This window comes from Salvelinus fontinalis, chromosome 6 (assembly GCF_029448725.1).
Source record: "Salvelinus fontinalis isolate EN_2023a chromosome 6, ASM2944872v1, whole genome shotgun sequence".
NCBI lineage: Eukaryota > Metazoa > Chordata > Actinopteri > Salmoniformes > Salmonidae > Salvelinus > Salvelinus fontinalis.
The window spans coordinates 27,676,231-27,691,672 of record NC_074670.1 but is presented as its reverse complement, the minus strand read 5'-3'; the positions used below and the strand labels follow the sequence as shown (position 1 = coordinate 27,691,672).

Here is a 15,442-nt window from a genome sequence, read left to right as displayed (position 1 = left end):
TCAGTTCTTTAAAAGTTATATTTATTCGATGACAAAATATACTTTAATTTAAGCAAGTAAGTAGCTTTGCACGAGCCTTGGCATGTGCGAGCTAAAACGGCTCATACGAGCAAGAGCTCCTGTTTCTGTAGCGTGAGGCAACTTGATGTACAAGTACACCCCCTGGACAGAATGCTAGATACAGTGATAATGTAGATAATCACATTTGCCTTATACATGATTTCTAAAAACTCTTTTAAAGAAGTAATGTCTATATAGACAGAAAGTGACAGAAAGTGAAATGGTAAAAACAAGACTAAAACAATGGAGCTAGTAAAAATGAATTACATTCAATGAATGAAAGGGCTCCGTTTTTCCAGTTAGGCCACTTTGATTAGCAGGAGTTACATGACAGGGTAGCACCCGTACAAGGCGATGCCACACTGGTTGTCCTTGTTGCGTGTCATCCGTATATATCCCTGGTCTCCCCACGATAAGCCCCAGCTAGACAGAGGGTGAGGAAGATTGAAACATATTTCCAATGAACATCAATACTCAATAAACCTGAGGTCTTCAAGAAGCCTACACAGCCAACCCATAGAGTAAACCCATAGAGTAAAATGTAACATTCATATATGGCCAGCTATGTAAACTTTAACATTGATTTATCCTGTAATAGATGTGGTTCAATTGGTAGCCTACATTTTAGTCTTCTTCTAATGCCTCTTAAGGGGAAAGTAATCTAAAAGTAACTAAATGTAATCAGATTACATTACTCAGTTTGGGTAATCCAAAAGTTATGTTACTGGTTACTGATTACAATTTTGCACAGGTCACTAATAACTGTAATGGATTACTTTTAGAAAGTAACCGACCCAACACTGCCAATTAGCTAGAGAGGTAACTCCAAACACATTTCCGCTAAGAGCAGCTATTTAGCTGTTAAACAAAGGTTAGCCAGCCATGTATGTCCAAATCAAGAAAGTTTACCAGCAGCTAGCTGACTTAACTCAACTCCATCGTGAAGGAAGTTTCTGATAAACTCCACCAACGGAGTTGAGCAGAGACCAGGCTTTGTGAAATTCAGCTCCGACTACATTGATTCGCTCAAGGTCAATACTTAAAAAGAAGTCAATTCTGAAACGCTTACCTTGTACCTATGTTTGTCCTCTGTAGTTGCGTGACTTTCTTTTTCAATGAATGTTAATCAAGTACAACCACCGACTGTTTGCTCGTTTCTGTTTCTCGAAGAGGGCAAGTCGTGCCAAATGTGCTAATTGAATTTCCGATGATGTAGGCCAAGATTGTGCGATTTGATCGGACATGAGCATTTGGAGACCTAGGCCTACTTCATCTGAGATTCAATTGGCACATGCACAGTCGCACTGAGTTACCATCATCGAGCAAACAGTCAGTGGTTGTATTTGATAACATTTATTTAAAAAATATGGATTTCATCAAACAAAGAAAGACACGCAACTACAGAGGACAAACAGTACAAGGTAAACATTTCATAATATATATTTTTTTAAAGTATTGACCTTGGGCAAATCAATGTAGTCAGAGCTTAAATTCCACAAAGCCTGGTCTCTGCTCAACCCCGTTGGTGGAGTTTATCAGAAACCTCCTTCACCGTGGAGTTGAGTTTAGTCAGCTAACCAGCAGCCAGCAACACGTGCCGTACTGGTAGCCTATTCGCTGACGCTTTTTCAAAGCCTATGTTAGATACTCCAGTGAGTGTAATTGGCTCCAATCAGTGTAATTTGGAGTTAAGAGATAACATTTACATTATTATACCGAACAAAAATATAAGACAAATGGGGGTCACACCAGATACTGACTGGTTTTCTGATCCACGCCCCTACCTTTTCTTTTAAGGTATCTGTGATCAACATAAGCCTATCTGTATTCCCAGTCACCTGACATTCATAGATCAGGGCCTAATGAATTTATTTAAATTGACTAATTTCCTTATATGAACTGTAATGCAGTAAAATCTTTGACATTTTAGCATGTTGTTTTTATAGATGTTTTTAGTGTAGAAAGAAGATATTCTCCTGTTTTCTACAGTAGGTATGTTGTTTATTCTGTTGTTGGTAGAGATATTCCTAAAAACATTGGGGGGAAAAAATTATATTACAATTATTATTATTTTGGCAGACCCCTAAGGGGCCGCAGATCCCCAGCTGAATAACCCCACAATAAACAATAGCATTAAATCCCAAACTACCAAGGTTCATTTGTCTAAAGCCCAATTTGAGTTTCACTTTCTCTTTTGACTTCCATTTTTACTGTTCACCATGGTCCTGTTTGTCGGAATAAAACAAAGGAGCAGACGGAGGTTTGAGAAGGGTCATCTAGTTGAATACAAGTCCACTTGGAGGATCTGTTCATCTCAGCTCTGAACAGTAGCCCTGTTTGACTAAATAACTAGATACAGAACAGCAGAAGAGCAGATGGGGCTTTTAAGATGGAAACTCTGAGTGAAGTTCTAAATCCCCTTACCTGTTCTTCACCAGCCAGTAATCCTGCCCGCCCAGGGTACCGTAGCCTACAGCAAGGACAGCATGGTTTGTCTTCTTTGTGCAAGTTGGATCATTGTAAACTCCTACAATTATACATGGGTTGGACAATGACAAGTCAACCCTCAATATATATGCATTTCTCCACAAGTCAAAGTCAATAGGTTGACCAATTACACAATAAAATCCACATCGTTTCAGATTGAGATATACATTACCAACGTCAAGACCATAATGTCCTTAAAATGTAAAAACATGCCCCAAGAAGTTGAAATTAAGTTTTTCCGTACCCCTGCGGTAGAAGGCAAAATTAGGTCGGGTGGCATCAATACCGACAGAGATAGGTCCGATGGTGGCCAGCGCTTCTTTCAGAACCCCCTCATCCCCCTCAGGCAGAAAGCTGTACTTGGAACAGTTTGCAGCACGCTGAGCAGGGTTGTAGCTACACTGTTGATGCTAACAGGGGAGACAAGACAACAAAGGGGTCAGATACTACTCCACAAGGCTAACGTGGCGTGGGAAATAAGCTATAACCAGCTAGTTACTGCAGCTACTTACCAAGGGCAGCTGACCCCAGCTACACACTAGTAATACTGTTAATACTAGTTTATACTCACCACTCCCTTGTAAGGGTAGGATTGGTCAGAGTCAATGCCCTGGTTGTCGATGACATACTGGAAGGCCTTGGTCATGAAGCCACCGTGGCAGCCCTTATTGCCGTATTTGGAGGAGCAGTCCACCAGGTTCTGGGGGCTGAGGTCTATCAGTTTACCTGTGGTCTTCATCAGCTGGCCCTCCAGGGCCCCAACAGAGCTGAATGCCCAGCAGGAGCCACAGGAGCCCTATGGACAACACAATTGTTAGGGAAGCAATCCACATCTAATACCTGGATAAAGTTGATTTGAGAGTCCTATTAGTTTACCTTATTTTACAGTACTGTTTCATTACCATTACATCTACAATAAATGATGTGGTGGCAATGGTTTCTGAAACATGCAATAAAACAAAAAGGGGAAAAAAAGTGCAATATAATTCACAAGTTGGTTTCAAATAGTGCTTAGCGGTATTACTATGTAATACAGAAACATTTTACTGGCACAATAAAGTGTAACGGAAATGTTGATGTTGTGCAGACATGCAGTTCTTGTCATTCAGTGGTTTTAAACTTGCACACCCTAGCACTTAAGCCGCTGACTTCCTCACAAAAAAGGAACTAATTAAATGACTGAGAACAAGGAAGAGGCCTACAGTAAACAAACAGAGGAAGTAAGACCTGAAAAGAGACAGCTCTGTGTTTTAACATCCTGATATCAGTTATTATACTGTAACAACAACTTTAATTCATCCCAAGGATATTTACCATTAGTTTAAAAAAGAGAATACATATAATGTATGATATACATACAACAGTACAATGTACACAATGTATTTTATTTATTAGGATCCCCATTAGCGGATGATTTTCCAGTAGCACATTGTGAAATAATAATATAGCAAAACAGAATCATTAAAAGCTTAAAAGAAACCTATAATTACACATATATAGCATGAGAAAAGTCAATATACCAAAGAAATAGACACACATTGTAATCCAGATGTATGCCTGGATAAGAAGTGTCATAATCAATATAATGAATACACTTATGACTATAGCCTGGTGGGTGATGATATAATCAATATAATGAATGTACTTATGACTGCAGCTTGGTGGGTGTTGAAATTATTTTTTAACCAAACAGTCACAATTGCGCCACCAATATATTCAATCCAAGGATTTGGATGGGCAGGGAAAGGCCGCCCGCGATAAGGAATTTAGAGTGGGAAACCAAAGTGGCGTGAAGCCAAAATGAGCTGATTATTAACATAAAGGGGAAGAACTATAAGATATATGTAAACTTAAAAATGTATAAAGGAATTTGCTGAGACTGGGGAAGGCTGTTGCTCCATGGACCAGCCCGGCTTGTTACTTTGTAATAATGTCTATTTGAATTCATATGTTCCGGTATCTGAGAGATATTATTGAAACAATATTTCTACGACAGCTGACGCCATTGGCGACAGGTAGTCATACTGGGGCCCGACACATAGCGAAAAAGACATTATAGCTAAAAGACATCACAATATACAAACATTTAAAAACATTAACATGTAGTTTGTGTGTGTGTGTGTGTGTGTGTGTGTGTGTGTGTGTGTGTGTGTGTGTGTGTGTGTGTGTGTGTGTGTGTGTGTGTGTGTGTGTGTGTGTGTGTGTGTGTGTGTGCGCGCGCGCGCATCTATCAGTTACACATACAAGTCAGTATATAAAGGAGCAGGCACAAACTGCACTGATAGCTGTTCATCATTACCTGCGTTTTGACTCCAGTGACGTAGCCCTTCTCTCTCCAGTCAAAGGTATCAGGTGCAATACCGGAGGATCCTACAAATTCAGAGGGCTCCCTCTTGAGGTCAGCAGGAACACGCAATGAGGCAAAAGACTCGGCAATCTCCTCCTGGGTCTGAAAATGGTTGACAAGAGAGGCAACACCTTGACCAGACTGAGCATTTAAAGAGCACTTACTTTAATCAGTATAATAAATCCATCCCATGAACCCAAGACTACATCAACTGGAGGAAGATGCACGTTGAAACAGGATAACAAATACATTTAAAGGCACATACTGTAGTGCAATGGGATGATACTTTTACTTGTGCATTTATAGAAAGCAAATCAGATGCGTACTCATGAAAGGGTACATCCACTTGTTATACATACTAGAGGAATAAGGAAGTATATTTGCAGTCACGCTCATTAATCACTAAGATTAGGAATGAATGCATGCACTGTCTTGTTTTCAGGAAAGCAGTTTAAGCAACAGTTCAACAGCTATTAGCCAAGAAAATCAAACACCGGAAAACAATGACAAAGGAACTCAGCAAAATAAATAGTCATGTAGGTCAAAATCTAAATGTTTGACTCTTCCTTCATGTAAACCAGGCTGTCTGCATCACCTACTGAAAGCATCACATATTCTGCATACGTTTTTTGGAATCCTATTCCATACACGCACTATCAACATTTGATGGAATCAGGCCAAGGTTGGTGCTAAGTTTACTAACATCTTCAGATATCAGAGTTCCAAATTGTCCCTTGGCATTGTCAGTGACCCGAGGCCCTCACCATGTCCCCCATGTGATTCATGCCCAGGTCATAGGTGTGCATGTCCATGGACGCCTCAAGGTTGTGGAGGCTGATCAGCTGAAGATTCCTCTCCCAGACCTCCCTTCGGCCCAGCTCCTCAACCTACACGGTATCCACACACACAGGGGTAGAAAAATCTCAGTCTATGACTTGTAAAACAATACACTTTCAAATATGTAAACCATACAGGTTGAATCACAATGCATTCAGTGATAGCTAGTTATATGTAAGAAATGTATGTGGGAAGGGTGGTGGTACTTCCAACCTATACACCAAACAGAACCTGTCTAAATGCCACTATTGTAGCAGCTTGGCCTTATCCTAGCCAAAACATCTTACAGTGATGCTGGTTCATCTCACCTCAGTCTGGTAGTCCTTGCCATGTGTCTTCTTCCACATCTGCCAGTGCTGTTCCAGCATTGGGTCAAACAGGGCAACTGTTGTGCCACATAGCACCGCGAGCAGCAGGCTCCACAACATCATGCCTGCACAGAAGATAGGCAACTGTTATACAACCAGGAGGCAATTATATTGTAGTATTTCATTTTGTATCCAGATAAGGAAGTAATAGTGTGTGTGTGTGGCTCAATTACGTTTAAGTTGCGCAAATAAACTCAACACATTTCAATAACCATTTACTGCGACGGGAACTACTGTAGCCTATACACAATGACTCTGCATGTCACAAGACCAACCATCAGCGGTTATTGAAACTGTTGCGCTAGCAGACGGTTTATCAAGAGTCTTTAACGCTGATCAAATAAATAACTCCATCACTCAGATTCTACAAAAACGTTGCATATAGAAAAATGTTTATGGCCTATTCAATAGGAAGCTTCAGTGCTCAAGATTAGGCTATCTGACGTGCCGGGGTTGTTAACCCATCTCTACTGCGTAAAAGAAAGCCCCAAAACGGGTAAAATTATCTAATTTCATAAAAAATAAGAATATTGTGTCGTTGGGTAGGCTTATTATTTAGTTAAATAAATATCTCAGTAGGTTTGCCACTAGGCTATCAGTAGAAATCATCTAGTTTATGAAACTGTACAACTCATTAATGTTGATGTTGTCCAAGTTACAGAAAAGGTTGTAATGAAAAGAGGAATTTCACAAAAGGAAGAAAACATAAATGCATGAATGGTTATAAGCAAATAATGTTACACTGACAAATTAAAAACGAAAGTAAAACGAATGCTTTATGAAAATGTTTTTAAATAAGGTCAAGTTAAAACCAAATTCCTAATTAAAACGAGTCTAGCTAACTACATTATGTACTTGAAATAGTCTTATCTGCCTCGACTGAAAACGGAGAAACGTTTACCTTGTAAAACTCGGTTGCACCTGATGATGACTTCAGAGGAGAGCAAGGCGCGTCAATTGATTTCAGTGGGATCTGTTTTCTTGCTTGATATTTATTTGTGAAAGTCATGTGGTAGAACTTCCTCATTGACCATTTCTAATGTGTCATCTATAAATGTCTATGTTGACCATGCTAAAATACTATTTCTCATTGCATTTAAAAACAATATTATAGACCCCTTAATTATAATGTGTATGACTTCTAGGGTGAACATATACAAATATATAGGCAGATATCATACTGACTATTAGCCAGCCCACTGTTCTTAAATATTTGTTAAAATATATAAACAATTAGGGTTCATTTTACTGGCCCATTGCTCTTAACAGTAGGCTACCTACCAATCTCTTTTTTTAAACATTGCCATCAGTGTATTTATAAACATTACATTCAATCCAAACTACATTAACTATACAAGAGCTTTCATCGGATTTTAAGACTAGATCACAGGAAGTCTGTTGTTTGAGGGGGTGAGTCTGAGGCAGGAAGCGGTGTTACTGGTATGAAACTGGTATGTTACATGTTCACCTATTTATTATCTCATTGTCTCTCTATCTCATGACCTCAAGAAGGCTTCTAATCAGTACTGCATTCATCCTCATCAGATCTAACAGTCAACGCAAATACATGTATACTTCCTTCATATTGTTGTGTATTTATACATACAGCACTGCAATAAAGTACACTGAATGATTGTTGATTTGAGATACTTAACATCGCTGAAAAACCTCAGGAACCTTAATCTTCCTTTTTCTGTTGGTCTTTCTTTCACATCTCTTCCCTTCAATGGGGAAATTTACAGGCACATACACTCACATTTCAAATGAATCAACTTTTATTCCATTTAATAGAAAACAATGTTACAATTCAATCATCAGAATTTGGTGTAAAAGTGCTGAACAATAAAATAAAAGTCAACATCATTAAAAAACCCACCAGGAGTAATCTTGATCGACACACACTTACATTTACTAAGTTCAAGACCTTTTTGCATTGACAGGAAAGTGAGACAAAACTCCCATTGCACAGCAATGTTACCTGACCTGACACACTGAATACAACCTATGTAAAGTGCTGTGCACTACACACATTCCTCATCACAATCATAGTTGTTCCACTGTAGATCAGACTACAATTGAGTCTGGCAGTTTGAAGATATAACAGTAAGAATTGAGTAGGTTGCAAAAAAACTCCAAACTTCCAGACTATATGAATGTGCTATTCCAGAAACATAGTGTTAATTTCTGTATTGGGTGTAGTCATTGATATGTGGTTTGGCTTCCCTGCCTCCATGGTGCACTCTGCCGCTTGGTGTTCACATGATGGGGTAACTGGCCAGGTTGGCAATGCCACACGCATTCCCACGGTTACGTGCCATCATGATGTAGCCCTGTTTGCCCCAGCTCTCGCTCCAGCTGTTAGAGAGAGACAGAGAGAGAGAGAAAGAGAGAGGGAGAGAGAGAGAGAGAGAGAGACAGAGAGAGAGAGGGGGGGGAGAGGGAGAGAGAGAGACAGAGAGAGAGAGAGAGAATATAGAGGATGAATTGTGATTTTGAAAAAATACATTTCAGGTCAACAGTGTGAAACGTATTACCTGATGCCATTGAATAAGCCCAGTGCATTGTGACCCACCTGTTCTTGACGATCCAGAATTTCATGCCCTTGGCAGTTTGTCCATAGCCCACTGCAAGCACGGCGTGGTTGATGTCATCCTTGTTGCAGTTGGGGTCGTAGTACACACCTGAGTAAATGACAGTGTAAAGGAATGAGCTTCAATAAGCTTTAAGAGAAGCGCTTTAGGAGTCTACTGGCATGTGTCGTGTGTTAGACCACTCCAAGTGGTTGATTCTTCTATCCATGGTACTTGGAGGCAGAATGTCACTCACCTCTCTGGTAGAATTGGAAGGTGGAGAGGGTGGCATCAATGCCCACAGCCACAGGCCCCACTTTGACTACAGCCTTGGTCAGTGCCCACTCGTCTCCCTCAGGGATCTCCTTGAACCCGCGACACTGAGCACCCATGCCAGACGCGTTGTAGGCACACTGCTCATCCTGTAGACAGAGTGGTAGACATGGATTGGTTTATTTATGATTCAGATTCTGATTGCTTAATGGTCACATGTACAGGGTTGCAGGTGTGATTGCAGGGTACAGTGAAAATCTTAGGCTTCGAGCTCCAACATGCAGGACTAAGTGAAATAAAATAATGAAAATGGTAATAAAAACTATAGAAATAGAAATAGCACTATATACATAATAACAACTGTGGCAGTGATGAATAAATACATGTTCATTGGGGTGGAGGCAGAGCAAAGACTGTTGGGGGGGTGGGGTGGAATAATCATAGGGGGAGCAGTAACATGATCATTGAGTGGAATCAAAACCAAAAAGTATTAATAAACATATTAACAACTGCAAATGTGATGAATTTTGGGGTGGGGGCAGAGTAAAATCCGTTGGGGGGGGGGGGCAGCAGGAGAAAGAATGTCCATAGGGGGAGTAGCAGGTAAGATAAGTGTGAGAGTTGAGGATGTGGGGGGATGTCCATTTGCGGGGAGTAGCGGGGGAATGTACATAGGGGGAGTAGCAGGGGGGAGGGGGGACCAGATAGCTGACTAGTGGTGGCTATTCAGCAACCTGATGGACTGAGGGTAAAAACTATAGGCCAGTCTTTCAGTTTTTGCCATAATGCTCCTGTACTGCTCGCGTCTGAGTGATTGAAGCGGGGAGAACAGGGCATGGATTGAATGGCTCGGATCCCCAATGATCTTCTTGGCTTTCCTGTGACATCTGGTGTTCTAGGTGTCCTGTAGGGCAGGCAGTGTGCACCCAATGGTGCGTTCGGCTGCACGTAGTTGCCGTACCAGGCTGTGATGCAACCCGACAGTACGCTCTCGACGGTGCTTCTGTAGAACACTGTGAGGGCCCTCGGGGACATGCCAAATTTCTTCAGCATCCTGAGGTCTTCTTCACTACGGTGTCCGTGTGGTTAGACCATTTCAGTATCTCTGAGACGACCGTCTCCACAGCAGACCGTCTCCACGGCGGCCCCGTTGATGGGGATGGGGGCGTGTCCAGCCTGGTTCCTCCTGAAGTCCACAATCAGCTCCTTTGTTTTGCTAACGTTGAGGGAGAGGTTGTTTACCTGGCACCACACCGTCAGAGTGCCTATATCCTCCCTGTAGGCTGTCTCGTTGTTGTTGGTGATCAGGCCTACTGACTTTCCACTATAGCTGGTCTTGGTACTATGTTGCTACTGTACATTTCTGGCAAATTACAAATAACTTTCATATCACCTTGGTAGTGGTGTGTTCTGTATATCATAGGAAAATGTGGACAAATACAGATGTGGTAAAGAAAGAATTGCCAGTGTGGTATGTTTTTTACATGCAAGCAAAGTACTAAACAATATGGAAGTGAGCAAAGTATTTGTGTTGTTTGTAGTTAGGCCATTGGAGAATACATAAGACCATGGATGTCACCACTTCCTGGAATTGGCCACAGAAATACATTTTAGGACTTTTTGGTTAACTGCATGTAATTATTAGCTTGTTTTAGTTAAAGAGCATTTGATGTGATAGCTAAATCAGAAACTGCAAATGTCATCCAGCACATTCCAACTTACCTGGCGTGTTGTAAGAAAATGCTGACTGAAAATGTAATTTCAACAAACTAAAACAGTTGTTTGGCGAACAAACTAAAACGACATTCACATTCTGTTTCAATGTCAGCCAAACCATGCCCCTACCTGGCCAAGGTAAGGGTAAGCCTCATCTGTGTCGATGCCTCCGTTTTCCTCAACGTATTCGAAGGCGTTGGTCATGTAGCCTCCACCACAGCCATTGTTCTCAGTGACACAGTCCACCAGGTTCTGGGGGCTGAGGTCTATCAGTTTGCCTGTGGTCTTTGCCAGCTGGCCCTCCAGGGCCCCAGCAGAGCTGAAGGCCCAGCAGGAGCCACAGGAGAGCTGAGAAAGAGAGGACATAAACATTTACATTAGGGTCAGAGTTGCCTTCTCCAATTTGTCCATCAGGTGGTGCACTTTGACAGAGTCAAAGGCTCTGATTGAAAAAAAGCTTTCAGAGGGTTTCAGCAAATAATGTTTTTTTTTGTCTGCCCTCAGAACGTCTGTAGTTATCATATTCACCACTAGAGGGTAGACATACTGCACTCACACCTCACTATCACACCCCCCTGAACCTGACAGCTCTTTGTTGATACGACAGACTATTAGTGCTCATGTAAAGTGACCTAATGTTCATTAGATGAATGGTATAAATCTAGGGCTAATCTCCTAGTGTTCCCAGGTAGCAAAGATGTACTCCATATTTCAGCCTGGGTACTTAATGTACCACTTAAATAAATACCATGTTGACATGAATAATAAATAATGCCTTAATGTCCAATTAGATCATAATGAGTAATTACCTTTCATAATCAAACATTCTTTACTTGTCTAAGTTAATTAGACAAACCATGGGTTTTTATTGTCCTAGACAGGTTATGTGACTGTACTGTAACTGTGATCATTTGCTACCTCAAGAAAACAAAGAGGCCTTACTTAACTGACTGAAAGCAAGGATGAATATGAAATCAGTTCTTTATAACCCAGTGTTTCCCCTAAACATTTTCAGATGGCACCCCACCTAGACTGTTGCTCTCAACCTAAAACCATTATTTTGGCCTCAATTAAGCTTGTTTGAACATTTTGGTGCAATAAATCTAGGAAGTAAGAAATACATCTAGGGGAAACACTGGACTTGAGTGACAGCTCTTTGTTGTTCGCATCCTCTAACCTGGTTCTTGACTGGGGTCACCATGCCCTTCTTGCGGTAGTCGATGGACCTGGGGAGCTTCACCACATTGTTGTCAGGGATCCAGGTGTTGCTACGGTCCCTGTTCATGGGCACCTGGAGGCCAGTAAGCTTCTCAACTATCTCCTCTGACGTCTGGGAAGAGGAGAGGGATGAGGATGAGGGAATTATGCATGCACAGCAATAGACTATGAACCATTTACCCACTATGGGTAGGGACAGGTGTTTCCATGTTTATAGTCCAGCAGTTATCATATTAAAAAATCAATGGCTTATTAATCCCATTGGAGATCATGAAATAAAAAATGAAATAAAAAAAACTGACACAATTTACATAATTTTAAACCCATCATGCCCTGATACGAGTACGAGTGCTGAAACATGTTAGGTTACCGCTAGTCTCTGTGAAACTGGAAGTACTATACATCATTGTTTTATTTACAGAACATCTCAACACAGAAGTGAAACTGACATTCAGATGAACTGATCTCTGTGTGCTCCGATGGATAATAAATGGGCAAAACATTAATGAGTGGCATAGAAAGGATAACTGAGGACAGCAAACACAAAATAGTTTCCCTCTGACATATCATTCCAGATGTATGCTTTCACACGGAGATACATAGACCCTTTTTAGACCCTCCCTTTCTTTGTGCTTTTTCTCCATGTATGCAACATCAACAAAAAACGCCCATAGAGGATGTGGCTCACTAACTCACCATGTCTCCCAGGTGGTTCATGCCCAGCTCGTACGAGTGAATGCCCAGAGCGGCCTCCTCATTGTGGGCTTCGATCAGACGCATGTTCTTCTCCCAGATGGTTCTACGGATTGCCTCCTCCCCCTACCATTAAAACATCAACAAAACACGAGTATCAATCATACACTGGCCTTTCATGTGTTCTTTCGTCCCTGTGCTCAAAGTCTCTACAGTGCAACTGAACTGGTTCATAGAGACACAAAATGGTGGAGGTGAAAGGTAGTTAGGAAAATATTTATTGTCAACTCTTTACAGTGCCTTCGATCACTCATTACAGTGTGTAAGGAATGATGCTTCAAAGCTGGATGTAGTTGGGGAAAAAGTGCTGTTCTGTGTTTTCTGCTGACTGCTGAGGAATGTGCTGACCGCAGATTGTGGGGGACACACATCCTGAAGCAGTGAGGCCCAAACATTGTCTTGTAAGGTCAAGTTAGCTTATTGCACTGAAATACTTGTGTTCCTAACAGCTTGGCTGATAACTCTTTACTGTAAAAACAAGGACGTTGAAAATGATGAACGGAGGATTAGTTCCCATGTTTCCTGCTTTTCTTGCTTGCAAGGTATAATAACAAAACATTTCAAGTGAGAACAACACATACAGAAGTTTTCCACAAAAGTTCGTAAACTATTGACTTAAAGATAACAGTGTTCTCATACGTATAAGTGACACACTATATTATAACTAATTTCATGATGATGAATGGCTTTGATATTCAAAAGCATTTTTCACCGTCAAAGCAAATAAGAAACATCATGAGTATTAGTTATCCAAGGCTGAGGTAATCGTTCTGTAATTGCCAATCTTAGGAGGAATGGGCAGAATTGAAACAAAAACCATTGCATAAATGTGAGGAGTAGGTAGCCAGGCAGCCAGAAAGACAGACACTTACCAGGCCGTTGTACTCTCTCAGGTGGGTGGTCTTCCACGAGTCCCACTGTGCCTCCAGTGACATCTCGTTCAAGGGATGGGCTAGGACTGAGCCCAAGAGCAGCAGTACACAACCACACAGCAGCATTCTGGGAAAAGACAAAAGGGCTACTTTAGTCATTGAAGTACACATTTTACATTGATAAATAAAATGTGATAATTGCATTATGCATTATATTTCTAAATGTATATATTGTGGCAGCACCTAAGAGTCTAGACAAACCCAAAAAAGGGCACTAATTACAGTACAAATACAGAAATGGTTGTTGACTTTCATACTGACAACGTAACATCCATAAGCGAGCTGAAGTACATTGGGCTTCAGTTCATATTTTTCTGGCTCTGCCTCATTATTAAAAGGTGTCATAACAAAAGACAGTAAGTATCTCTATGTTCTATGGGAAATTCCTCAGATCATTCATAGGGAACTTCATGCTACTGTATAAACCTTTGCTGCACAGTGATAATGCTTGCAACTTATGGTTTACTTAATGTCTAATATTCCCATTGTTTCATGGTGCTATAAATGAATGTAGGCTATACAGGCTATAAAGGTTTCATAGTTAACTTTAGAACTGTTTCATTTCTATGAGAAATGTTTGGCTACACCATGACCAAAGTGCATTCTTTGTTGCAAACATAATATAGTACACGTATAACGTTAAACACATCACTGCTCTGCAATGATTCAATTATAAAACAAACGAAGCCTACTATTTGTCGAAACGCAGTGATTTAACAACTAATTCGATGTGGTAAATTGTTTTATGGAAACATAAAATTCCAGGTGAAACTGAAAGTTCTAATGAACATAATTCTACAAAATGACTGCTTGAAAAAATAATGTAGAAATAAAGGCAACATCAAAAGTTTCCGGATTTAAGAAATTGAAAAAATTGTGATTTGGCAAATTCTACCTTCGTCGTAGACTTGAGGAGAAGGTGTCGGATGAATTCCTTTGACCAGTTGTTTCGCTGCGATGAAGTAGGTTACTGTGTAAGCAGTTATATAGTCTGCAGTTTGAGGAAGTGCATAGGGAGCTCTGAATTTAGGAGGGGAAAAAGTTTCCGCAAAGGGGAATTACATCTGGATTCGCTCATCTAAAGGAGCCAACCAGATGATGTCAGGTGTCAAATTGCAGGGGCGTCTCTAACTTCAAAGTCAATATTTAACATTGCAATAGGCCTATATTCGTTGTGCACATTTATCTCAGTTGCATAGGTTTATAACAAGTGTATGACGATTATTTTAATTAAAAGATGTAGGCAAGCAGTAGCCTCTAACTGTTTATTTAGAAGATTCAGAAAATAAAGAAAGTGAATGACTGTGAATATATATCAAACAACTAAATATTTGTAAAGTATTTATTATTTCAGAATGAGCCTACGATGTAAGTTACATAATGGTGTAATGCAAAACAAAATTAGGCGTGTTGGTAAAATTGAGGGTATGAGCGGTGAGTGGGGTGGTGTTGTCTGGTGGTGGGGGGATAGGCCATTTGGATAACTTTGGACCTTCACTTTTGATAGCTGAAGCAAAGTAGAATTTTTCCATGTGACTCAAATCAGGGTTAAGTATAATATATATACAAGTTTCAAGGTGGCCTCTCTATATAGAATATGACATACTGTCTGTAGCAAATCCCAACAATTCTATGCTATGGTCCCCCCTTCTGCATATGATCACCATTGCTCTGTTGTTCAAGCGGGTACTTCCGTGTGTTAGTCAACCCCCTGTGGTCCTGAGCCAATGTGTCAGGGCTGTGTGTATATGAAGACTGTCTCATGATGTTAGGTACATGCAGTCAGACATGACTCTACATGCTTAAATCACCCCTTAAAAAAGAATGCATCTCGTGACATACACTCAACAATGAGAACAACCCACTAAACTGCATGTTGAT

The 15,442-nt window shown here is 40.7% G+C and overlaps 2 protein-coding genes across 2 annotated transcripts; both read right to left on the bottom strand.

The window, feature by feature from the left end:
• Positions 1–4: 4 nt before the first annotated feature.
• On the bottom strand, positions 5–7,107 carry LOC129857537 (cathepsin S-like). The gene is made up of 8 exons (XM_055925872.1): positions 7,001–7,107; positions 6,040–6,164; positions 5,659–5,781; positions 4,847–4,996; positions 3,119–3,343; positions 2,792–2,957; positions 2,485–2,587; positions 5–483 (listed from the first exon to the last, which is right to left on the bottom strand). Exons 2-8 carry the CDS (start codon positions 6,160–6,162, stop codon positions 384–386), a joined length of 990 nt encoding a protein of 329 aa, XP_055781847.1. The 5' UTR covers positions 6,163–6,164; positions 7,001–7,107; the 3' UTR covers positions 5–383.
• Positions 7,108–7,856: 749 nt separating this feature from the next.
• On the bottom strand, positions 7,857–14,591 carry ctsk (cathepsin K). The gene is made up of 8 exons (XM_055925871.1): positions 14,457–14,591; positions 13,502–13,628; positions 12,573–12,695; positions 11,836–11,988; positions 10,788–11,006; positions 8,926–9,091; positions 8,672–8,780; positions 7,857–8,454 (listed from the first exon to the last, which is right to left on the bottom strand). Exons 2-8 carry the CDS (start codon positions 13,625–13,627, stop codon positions 8,355–8,357), a joined length of 996 nt encoding a protein of 331 aa, XP_055781846.1. The 5' UTR covers position 13,628; positions 14,457–14,591; the 3' UTR covers positions 7,857–8,354.
• Positions 14,592–15,442: the final 851 nt, after the last annotated feature.

Coding starts and splice junctions, on each gene's coding strand:
- LOC129857537 (XM_055925872.1), bottom strand. CDS start 6,162: ATGATGTTGTGGAGCCTGCTGCTCGCGGTGCTATGTGGCACAACAGTT. Junction 2,958..3,118: donor CCTACCCTTACAAGGGAGTG/GTGAGTATAAAC, acceptor CTCCCCTGTTAG/CATCAACAGTGTAGCTACAA. Junction 2,588..2,791: donor TTTTGCCTTCTACCGCAGGG/GTACGGAAAAAC, acceptor GTATAATTGTAG/GAGTTTACAATGATCCAACT.
- ctsk (XM_055925871.1), bottom strand. CDS start 13,627: ATGCTGCTGTGTGGTTGTGTACTGCTGCTCTTGGGCTCAGTCCTAGCC. Junction 12,696..13,501: donor TGAGAGAGTACAACGGCCTG/GTAAGTGTCTGT, acceptor TTTTAATGGTAG/GGGGAGGAGGCAATCCGTAG. Junction 8,455..8,671: donor TTCTGGATCGTCAAGAACAG/GTGGGTCACAAT, acceptor TCTCTCTAACAG/CTGGAGCGAGAGCTGGGGCA.